This window comes from Bos javanicus, chromosome 7 (assembly GCF_032452875.1).
Source record: "Bos javanicus breed banteng chromosome 7, ARS-OSU_banteng_1.0, whole genome shotgun sequence".
NCBI lineage: Eukaryota > Metazoa > Chordata > Mammalia > Artiodactyla > Bovidae > Bos > Bos javanicus.
The window spans coordinates 21,598,020-21,607,138 of record NC_083874.1 but is presented as its reverse complement, the minus strand read 5'-3'; the positions used below and the strand labels follow the sequence as shown (position 1 = coordinate 21,607,138).

Genomic DNA, 9,119 nt, shown 5'->3' with positions numbered 1-9,119 from the left:
GACAGCAAGTTATGCTCAGCATGGAAGGCCTCAGGGATCTTTATGGGGCTGGGGTCTGTTCTGATGGTGACCATGCTGTGCCAACTGATACCTTTGTGAAGTAGCACCTGAGTACACTTGCATTTGAGTTTATAGCAAAACATTGGAGTTTATAGCATGTTCGTCAGAAGAACTCAAAACCTAACACTCCTTGGGCCTCAGGCCCCAAGTCAACTCATAGCTCTACCTATACAGCCAAGGGCAATGACTGTATTTACATGAACATATCCCTGTGGCACAACTGTCCTTTCTCCTGCCCTCTTCTCCATGACCACAGCTGAAAGGATTTCACAAAAGGTGTGTTACCACTCATTCCAAAGGTAAGCTCAGGCAGGATGCCAACAATGAATCCATCAGAATGTATCTATAAAAAGTAAAATCACCTATGATTTATCTCTAAATAAAAGGCCACAACCCTTATAAACAATACAATTTTTATAAAAAGACAAATGTACATATTTACATACATGTACATGTGTGGTCACACATGACTTAGTGGTCAGATGATACTTCCAATTTTAAATCACACCAAGGCGCTCACGCCTGCCTCCCTGGGCCTGCTGGGGGCTGCCGGGGCCTGCCTGAGGGGGCATGTGGGTGCAGGGCAAGGCACAGTATAAATAAATGCAAATGCCAAGAGCTTGGGAAAACGTTAGTGTACACCTCTGATCAGAAATGTGGCAAGGTCCACGAGAAAAAGTGCCAGGTTTTTTCACAAGCCCCTCAGCCTAGGCAGGGAGCAGGGCAGAGCTCCTCTGAGGCAGAGGGGGCACTGTCCCACAGGGACCCCATTCTTCCTTCACATTTCACTGGCGTTGGAACAGTCCCCAGGGCTCATCTAGGAAGGGAGGCGGTTATTTTGGGAACAGGATTCACTTAGTGCAATTGTCTCTTAGTGCAGAGCCAGCCCTGGAGGTGGTGCCATGTTTTCTGAGGTCACTGGTCCGTTCTCTCGGGCCAGCTCAGGAATAGCAAAACCCTCTCCAGGCAGTGGGGCTCCAAGGGGAAAGCTGGAGGCTGACTCCTGTCTGAGACTGCCACCTGACACACCAGTCTCAGAACTCCATCTTCCCCAGAGGCAGGGCCAGCTTCACCCCACAAGATGAGTCCAGACCCTGCCCTGCCGGACTGCAAGAGGCCGCTGTCCCGAGGCGGAAAGACCCATCCTTGGTCAGCAGTGGGGTCACACTTCATCATATCAAGGGGCCGCAGCATTCCTGCTTCTTTGCACCACAGCCACCATGATGCCAGGCCCTGTCGCCTAAAGGAGTCAAAGGGGGTCAGGGGGCCCATCTATGGTGCGCAAGGAATGGCCTGGATGGAGGGCAGCCTGACTGGGGTGAGCAGGCTGTCCAACCAGCTGGGATCCATGTTCTTCATATCTGAAGATATCAGGCCAATATAACCTAGAAGATATAAAGAAGGTTGTGTGAGGACTGGGGGGTGAGGAGGTAGGTGTGTTCCCCAACCCCACCAACCCTCCAGCCCATTCCTGGAAGGCACAGACACAGCAGCTCCTGCTGTCGACCCCTCGGCAGCCTCATCTTAGGCAAACCTGAGGGCCTGGGAGCCACAGCCAGTCTGCAAGCTGTCTGTACCCAGATGGATTTAAGAAGGATGCTTCACCTCTGCTGCTATCTCGTCCTGCCCCCAAGTCTCCCCCACCACCTCCATGGGTTTCCCATCTTTGAGAAACCATATGGATCCAGGGTCTTCTTACCCCCAGGGCTGTCAACTTCTGGCTCCTCCTTGCAACTGAACTCTCCATAGACAGAGGTGGGCTGGGCCCCAGGTTCATTAAGCAGATACCCCTTCCCATCCACGCTTGTCTGCTGCCACCCTGTTTGCTCCAAGAGCTGGGGACAGATAAATAAGAAGCCATCAGGTCACTTCCAGTACAGACTCACCCTCTGGCCCTGCCCCCAGTGAGCCAAAGCTTCTCAGCCAGGATCAGGTCCTTGGCTATTTTCATATTCTCAGACGGATACATATGTGGAGTGCAGTTAGGATAAAGGCCTGGAGGTGAGGGTCTGCCCTGGGACCCTGGGCTAACATCCCCACATCTATCTTCTGGCATAGAATCTCCAAGATCTCCCTCTCTAAAGGGTAAGGACATATCAACTGGGAGGGTGGCTTACAGCAATGGTTAACATGCTAAGAAAAGATGCCTTGAAATTTCAGCTAGAGATAGGGAATTATGCCCATATCTCCATTTTCTGTGCTGAAGGAACACAGCCTGGGTACAGCTACTACAAAAACTTTTTTGTATTTATTTTAAAAACTGAAGCAGAAAAAAACCTGGAGAATAATTTGCTTAAAAAAAAAAAAAGCCATCATGTTATAGATCCCAAAGGGTGATTATTGAAACCTGATGTGCATTTCCCAAACTAACAGGACTGGGGCGTGTTGGGGCGGAGGACGCGGGCCAGGGACCCAGCACTGATGGGAGCTGAGTCAGAGCTATCTGAGGCCTGCTTTAGGACAGCATGTCAGAAACCCAGCCTCCCTCCTCCCCTCATTCCCACAGTGTTTCTTTCCCATCAGCCAAAAAGGTCAGTGGTCCCCAACCATATGGACGTGACACCTGTTGGACTATGCAAGCCAGCAGGTCACAACAGCAGCAGCAGCTGCCTACCCTCCAGTTTGGAAGCCCTCACTGAGAAGGAGCCACCTCTAAAGGGCACCAAAGGAGGAAGGAAGGGGCTTTTACCTTCATGATGTCCTCAGTTAATTTCCCTTCCTCGTCCTCATCTGTTGCAGCTGTGGATGGGGAACAGCAGAGAGGTTAGCTGAGGTCAGCCAGGCTCACCCTGAAGTGCTAGCCCACCCGGTCCCCCTGCCCCTTCCCACACGCGCACACACACACTGGCCTCCCAGCAGATGTCTGCCTGCCATGAAGATCACAGAGGAAAACGCTGTCCCGGTGACTCAGCCTCTTGAACCCTGAAGCCACACCTCTTCCCACCTCTTCCCTCTCCTCTCCAGCCCACCAGTCAGCTCAGTGCCAAGTGGAGTTCCAACCCCTCCTTGGACCCCAACAGGAAGGCCAGGCCCCAGAAGCACGAACCTTCAGAGGTGGAGGGCATGGGCGACACCTGAAAGTTGTACAGGTCGCTGGTGCTGTCTGGCACAATTTCCACCGGAATGGACCAGTTAGGGAGAGTGCTACTGACGCCACACGGTGACAGCGCTTCAGGACAACAGAAACCGAGGGTCAGAGCTGTGTGCTGTCTTAGTTTGCCAGGATACCCAGCACCCCCCGCCCCCACTCATAGCCTGCTCCAACAGGCCACCACCCACAAGCTCAGTGCCTGCTAGATCCAAGAGCAAGAGCCTTCCCACCAGTCTACACGGTCCCCTGACAGACCCAGCCCTCCTCACCTGGAGTGAGAGTCCGTTCGATGTCCAGGTCCTGCCCCATGTAGCTGCGAACTGTGTAGTTGCTGTGGTCATCAGGCAGGGTGGAGCTACTGAGTCCATCAGAGAAGGTATCAGGGCTGTATTCCCCATATGGCTGTAGAAGGAGAAAGACGCTTAGGCCCAGGCTTGCTGTGGCACTCCTTTCACTACCCACCCTGACCCTCAGGAGACCAAAGGCTAAGTGCTTAGGATCACACTCACCTTCTTCTTGGCCTTGCTCCTAGCGTCTCGGCTGGACTTGGACTTTCTCTCTGTGGGGCAGACAGGCTGTCAGCCCAGCCCTGGTACAGGCAAGCATGCCGGCCCCAGCTGCCCTTCCTCCTCCTTCCCTCTCTCCCTGAGGGCTTCCCCAGGACCCAGAGCCCTTTGGGTACCTTTCCTCTGGCTCTTGGTGAGGGGTGGGAGCATCCGGTACACCCGCACAGCTGAACTGCCCTTGTTCCTGCTCTGGTCCTTCACCTCCTCAATATCTGGCAGCGAGTTCATGGCGCAGCGAAAGTTGGCCTTCCAGGTCTTGGGATCCGGCTCCTTTTCCCCTGCTTTGTATCGGCCTAGTGGGCAGGAAAGGTGGAGAGGATCGTCAGGGCTCTAGGTGGGAATCCTCATTTGTGCCCTGGCTCGGAAGGACAAAGACAAGAGTACCCCTAAAGCTTGCATGCTGCCAGAGATCCACAATGATCAAACCAGCAGGTATTCCTGGATGACACTGGTGCAGGCCCTGGGTTTCTCAAATGCCCAGACTTGGGCATTTGATACACCCAGGAAGCCTCTGGGAAAGGCCTACCCAGAAGCACTAGAGAGCCCAAGCCCAAAGTGCTATCTTTGTCCCAGATCAAGGCAGTCTCTCTTTGGCTGTCAGCAGCCAGAATGAAGGGACTGGTGCTTGTCTGATAGTTCCAAACATGGGAGAGGACACAGAGTAGGCAACAAAGAATATTTACTGATAGGTGGACTGAGTGGTCCAAGATGGGCCAAGAGCCCCTTCCTGGAAGGATAAAAGGAGGCTGCCAACCAGATGGGCCCATGACCATTAGTCAACATCAAGAAAAAGGAAGGCCTGGATCTTTTTCAGTGTCCATGCTTGCCACTGCTTTTGCCAGGAAGAACTTTAATTCAGCCACAAACTCCATGAAGCCATACTTTTAAAGATTTTGGCTTTATAAATTCCTTTGTGAACTTGCTGAAATGATGAACCTCTCCCCCAAAACAAAGACCTGCTCCCTGCCCACCCTGAATTATATACATCTCAGGGAACTCAGAGACCCCAGTGAAGATCCTCTGTGTTAACAGAAGTGCCTCCCTTTCTCTCTTTCCAGCTCCTCTTAAGCTAGAGTCCAGCACACTCACCTGTGTGAATGGCCCAGCTCCGAAACAGACAGGCATCCTTGTTGATGTCCCAGCCATGCTTCGCAGCGTGCTTCCATGGGATCTGGAAGATCATCTCCTCCTATACAGCACACAAGCACATGTACACACAAAGCTGTGTCAGCTCAGAGACCGCAGGTTTTTGGCCTTAATCTGCCCAGCCCCCCAGGTCTGGGAAAAGACTGACTTCCCTTTTTCACCCTGACATCTGGCTGGGGTTGACCCATCCCGACAATGGCCTAAACAGACTGGTCCATCCCTCTGGATCTCTGAGAAGAGGCCCTGGGTTCTGATGAGCTATGGCATCATCAGGTCAGCAAAGACCTCCTTCTGCTCATTACAGATGTGCTAGGACCCATACAGAGGACCCCTGGATGCTTCTCTCTGGCTTGTCAGCACCAACATGGAAGTGAGAACTCAGTCCATTATATGGGGCTTCTCAGAACAACTGTGAGCACTGGCTTCTACAAAGGGGGTTCTGGTCATATACCTGCAGGAGCCCAGGACCAGACTTGGATGATGACTACCTGTGTGACCCTGGCATTGACACTGTACTTCTTTATCCCTCACTAGTTTCCATGAAATGGGGGGAAAAAAAACCAACAACAACCCAGTAACAAATATAAAAGCTAAGGTCCCACTGTTCTCATTACTGGTGGTTCACAGTATGGATTTTTGAGTCAGGTTGCTCAGGTTCAAATGTGTGCTCTCATAATCTACCTCTCAGTGCCTGTTTCCTCATCTGAAAATGGAGATACTGGTAAAATCTTCCTCGCATGGCTACTTTGAGGATTAAATGACACAGTGTAAGTAACATACTTAACATGGTGCCATGCTCACTCCTAGTAAGTGAGCATAGTAAGCATTAGCTATTATTAGTAGTACTACTAAGCCTTCAGGGTCTGTTCTTTTTTGCAACAGCAAGAGACCTCTTGGGTCTAGACAACTGGTGCAAGGTTAATTCTTGGGTCACCTGCTGGGTCAGCCACCTCTTCCTGCCAGCAGTGCCCACTTCTCTGTCTCCTATCTGCCCAAGTGGAGCCCTCTAGAAGGCTGTGTGTGCCTGTAGAGGTCTCCCTCAGTACAGGCCAGAACTCTGGCTCTGCAGATGCTGGGAGAATCTTGCTGCTGGAAAACTGTCCGGTGGATGCCCCATGTATACCTCAAGAAGGGAGGTGGGCAGAAGGCAGCCAGTGGGGCCCTGCCTGGGCTGGGTCTTATACACTCCCTGCAGGATCCACTGGGAAATACATCTACCTACTCCCTATCACTTCCCTTTTTGAACTGCATCTGAAGCTTTGGACCCCTGAAGAACATAGGTTAAAACAGTGGCAGAAAAATCCAAAGAGTAACACTCACTTTATTAATCCAGATCAGCCCTGGGATTTGGTTGGAATTAATCTGCATCTCTAGCCAAGGTCTCATGCGCATCCGAGTGATGGGCATGTTGGCTGTGAAAAGAAGACAGAAGGCTCCTGTTTGGAGTCTGTTGAGCACTCCCTGGCCACTACCCAGCCCCACCCCAGGTCATTCAGTTACCCTCCCCTGCCCTCCTCTAGATACCAAGTACTACAATCATGCAGAAGGGGACTTTCTAATAAAACCTCCCTCCAAATCTTTTCAGCATCTTGAGCAACACACTCCTTCCCTCAGCCCCTCCTAGACAGTCTTGGGAGGAGACAGACATGCCAAGTGATACTTTCAAGATTTATGTTAAGGAAAAGAGAGAAAACACACAGATATCTAAATACTAGAACTTTTCTCCCCAAATTCAAATTATTTGGGAAGAGAGGGGCTTCTTTTGCTTGATGCCAAGAAATTTCCCTGTTTGAGTTGGTTGTCACTAGCCGTGCACCTTCCCTAATGGACAGTCACCCTGCATCCTCGTCACCACTACCCCCCAATCTATCTATGTCTCCCTGACAGCCACAGTGCCAAGGCCCGTACGCTAACAATTTCGCCCTGGTTGCCCTCCGTGGGCAAAGTGGCCCAAAGAACACCTGTGGCGCCTCTTCCCGCGGTCCCGGGAGGTCCTCCAACCACCCAGCGCAGCCGGCCCCAGCCCCGCCACCTGCAGAGATAGCCTGAAACCTGGGGGCTGGGCCTGAGCTGGAACCGCCGAAAAGCCGGCGCAGGGAGCAAAGGGCGCCCACGCGCTGATATACAGTCGAATCCCCCGCACAGCCCTTGGATGCGTGCAACCAACACAGAGGGCCACCCAGAGGCCGCCAGCGGCTTCGCGCACAGGTCTGAGACAGCGGCCAGGCACGGGCAACCTCGGCGGGGTGGGCGGTCCACGCCGCTACTCGCCCTCCCCGCGGAGCTGCTTGCGGCTCCTCCAGCGCCCTCCCGAGCCCGCGCGGGGGCCCAGGCAACGCCGCGCGCCCGTCACTCTCCCGGCAAGGGTTTTCGTCCCCCACTTCCTGGTGCCCCGAGCGCGCCTTTGTCCGATGCCACCGTTGCCCCCTGCGGCGAAGGCGAGCTCACCTCGACAGCAAGCGCTACCCGACGGCAGCAACCGAGGATCCCGGCGAGGACTGCTTTTGCGGGCGCTAGGAGCGCGATTCAAGTGGGAACAGGGAGAAGGCAGAGGATGCCCAGGTCGCGGAGCCGCTGGTCACGGCTGGCCTTGACTTGGCACGGCTCTCGCTGGCCTCTGCTAGCCCGACTTGGGCGCACGTCCTGCCTCGACGAAGGAGTGGCGCGCTCTGCCTGAACCGCGGCGCCGCGGAGAATCTAAACACTTAGCGGGATTCCCCCAGCCCGGGCCGGGCCCCGCCTCCTAAAGAGCCGAGAGGACGCCCATTGGCCAGCGCCGCCTCATCATTTCGGGGAAATCAGGCTGTTGTAGAGCTAGCGGCTAAGGGGAAGTACAGGGCGGCTGCCCCTCCCCACCCCCTCCGGCCTGGCGCCGCCGCCCCGGGGCGACCGCGGGCCCGCCCCGCCGGCTCCCACTCCACCCCCATACCAGCGCACCCGGGAGAAAGCGCTCCTGGAAAGTCGAACGCCCCCGGCCCGCAGTTGCTCCCCTCTCTCGGCGCGCACCCAGCCTGCTAGCTCCTGAGGCCATCTCCTTGCCCTTCTTTCCTGGGGATGCCCCGGGATCTCTGTCTTCCCAGCCCCGGTGAGGGGGTCAGCCCGGCACCTGCCGTCCTCTTCAGAGTGGACGCGAGGATTGAGTCCTTGAAAACCAACCTGCTTCCTCAAGCCCGTTAATGAGTGTCAAGCAGGGAGGGTTTCAGCCTTCAAACCTTCGAGGGGTGGCCCACCTCCGGGGGGTTCACCTTCCCCGGGGAAGTGAAGGAAAGCCTACCCTGCGTGGGGCTGCCAAGACGAGAAGAAATCCCAGTTTGGCAGCTGTAGTTTCCTCAACTCCAAAACAGTAGCCCTACTTTGCTGCTTTACCGTGACAGAGAGAGGATGTCTGTGAAACATCATGCCCTACTTGGGCAGCAGATGATGCGTGGTTTTCGAGGCCCCTGCCAGAGTCTGTGACCAGGGAGAGACCTCTTCCGCTTCTCCATCTACATCCTTGGGACTGCCCCACTGCTGGCCTTAGGGAAGGAGAGAAGGGTTTCAGAGAAGCCAGGACTGCTGAGTTGGGATGGGGGTGGGGTGGCCTTGGTTCCTCCTAGCACTCCTGCCTTAGGCCACCTCCACAGACTCCCTTGGCCCTCGCATGACAGCCTTCCCTGGCAGCACTGGTTTAGTTTCTGGGGCCTCAGGGCTTGGTCCAGAGAGATTCTGGGCAAATGGGGGTAGTTGCTTACGTTGATCAAGGCCATGGGTCTAGCTAAAGGGTTGGGGAGCCCAGGTCCCAGGTGCTTTGGGAATGATAGCTATCGAACTCCTGTGCTTACAACTAGACCTTGCCCTACTTGTACACCTAGAGGCCGGGCTGAATGTTCATTTTTCTCTCCAGAGCTCTGGCCAGCAGGCTTCTTTCTTCATCTCCCCAAAGCTGCTGACTCAGAAGTAAATCTCTCTTCCAGGTCAGGTTGGTGTGTCTTTCCTGTCATCCCAGCTCTCCCTCCATAGCAGCACCCAGCTGCAGTGTTGCAGGCTATAAACAGACACGTGGATGCACCATTCACCTGTCAGTCACACTACAGCTTTCCTCCCACAGAGGAAATGGATGGGTTAATCCAATTCTGGTACACCAGAATCTGATGCTGTGACTAAGGCCACACTTGGTTCCCAGGAAACCAATAGGAATGGGTCAGAGCTGTCTCCCAGATACTGATGGGCGAGGGAGCTGAGAGGCAGAGAGACAGGAGAAACTGTGAGGAATGAGA

The 9,119-nt window shown here is 54.3% G+C and overlaps 1 protein-coding gene across 1 annotated transcript; it reads right to left on the bottom strand.

Moving 5' to 3' along the window:
* Nucleotides 1-456: 456 nt before the first annotated feature.
* IRF1 (interferon regulatory factor 1) lies at nt 457-7,620 on the bottom strand. The gene is made up of 10 exons (XM_061422841.1): nt 7,312-7,620; nt 6,184-6,275; nt 4,807-4,906; nt 3,834-4,010; nt 3,661-3,710; nt 3,421-3,553; nt 3,107-3,229; nt 2,750-2,799; nt 1,760-1,895; nt 457-1,445 (listed from the first exon to the last, which is right to left on the bottom strand). Exons 2-10 carry the CDS (start codon nt 6,268-6,270, stop codon nt 1,333-1,335), a joined length of 969 nt encoding a protein of 322 aa, XP_061278825.1. The 5' UTR covers nt 6,271-6,275; nt 7,312-7,620; the 3' UTR covers nt 457-1,332.
* Nucleotides 7,621-9,119: the final 1,499 nt, after the last annotated feature.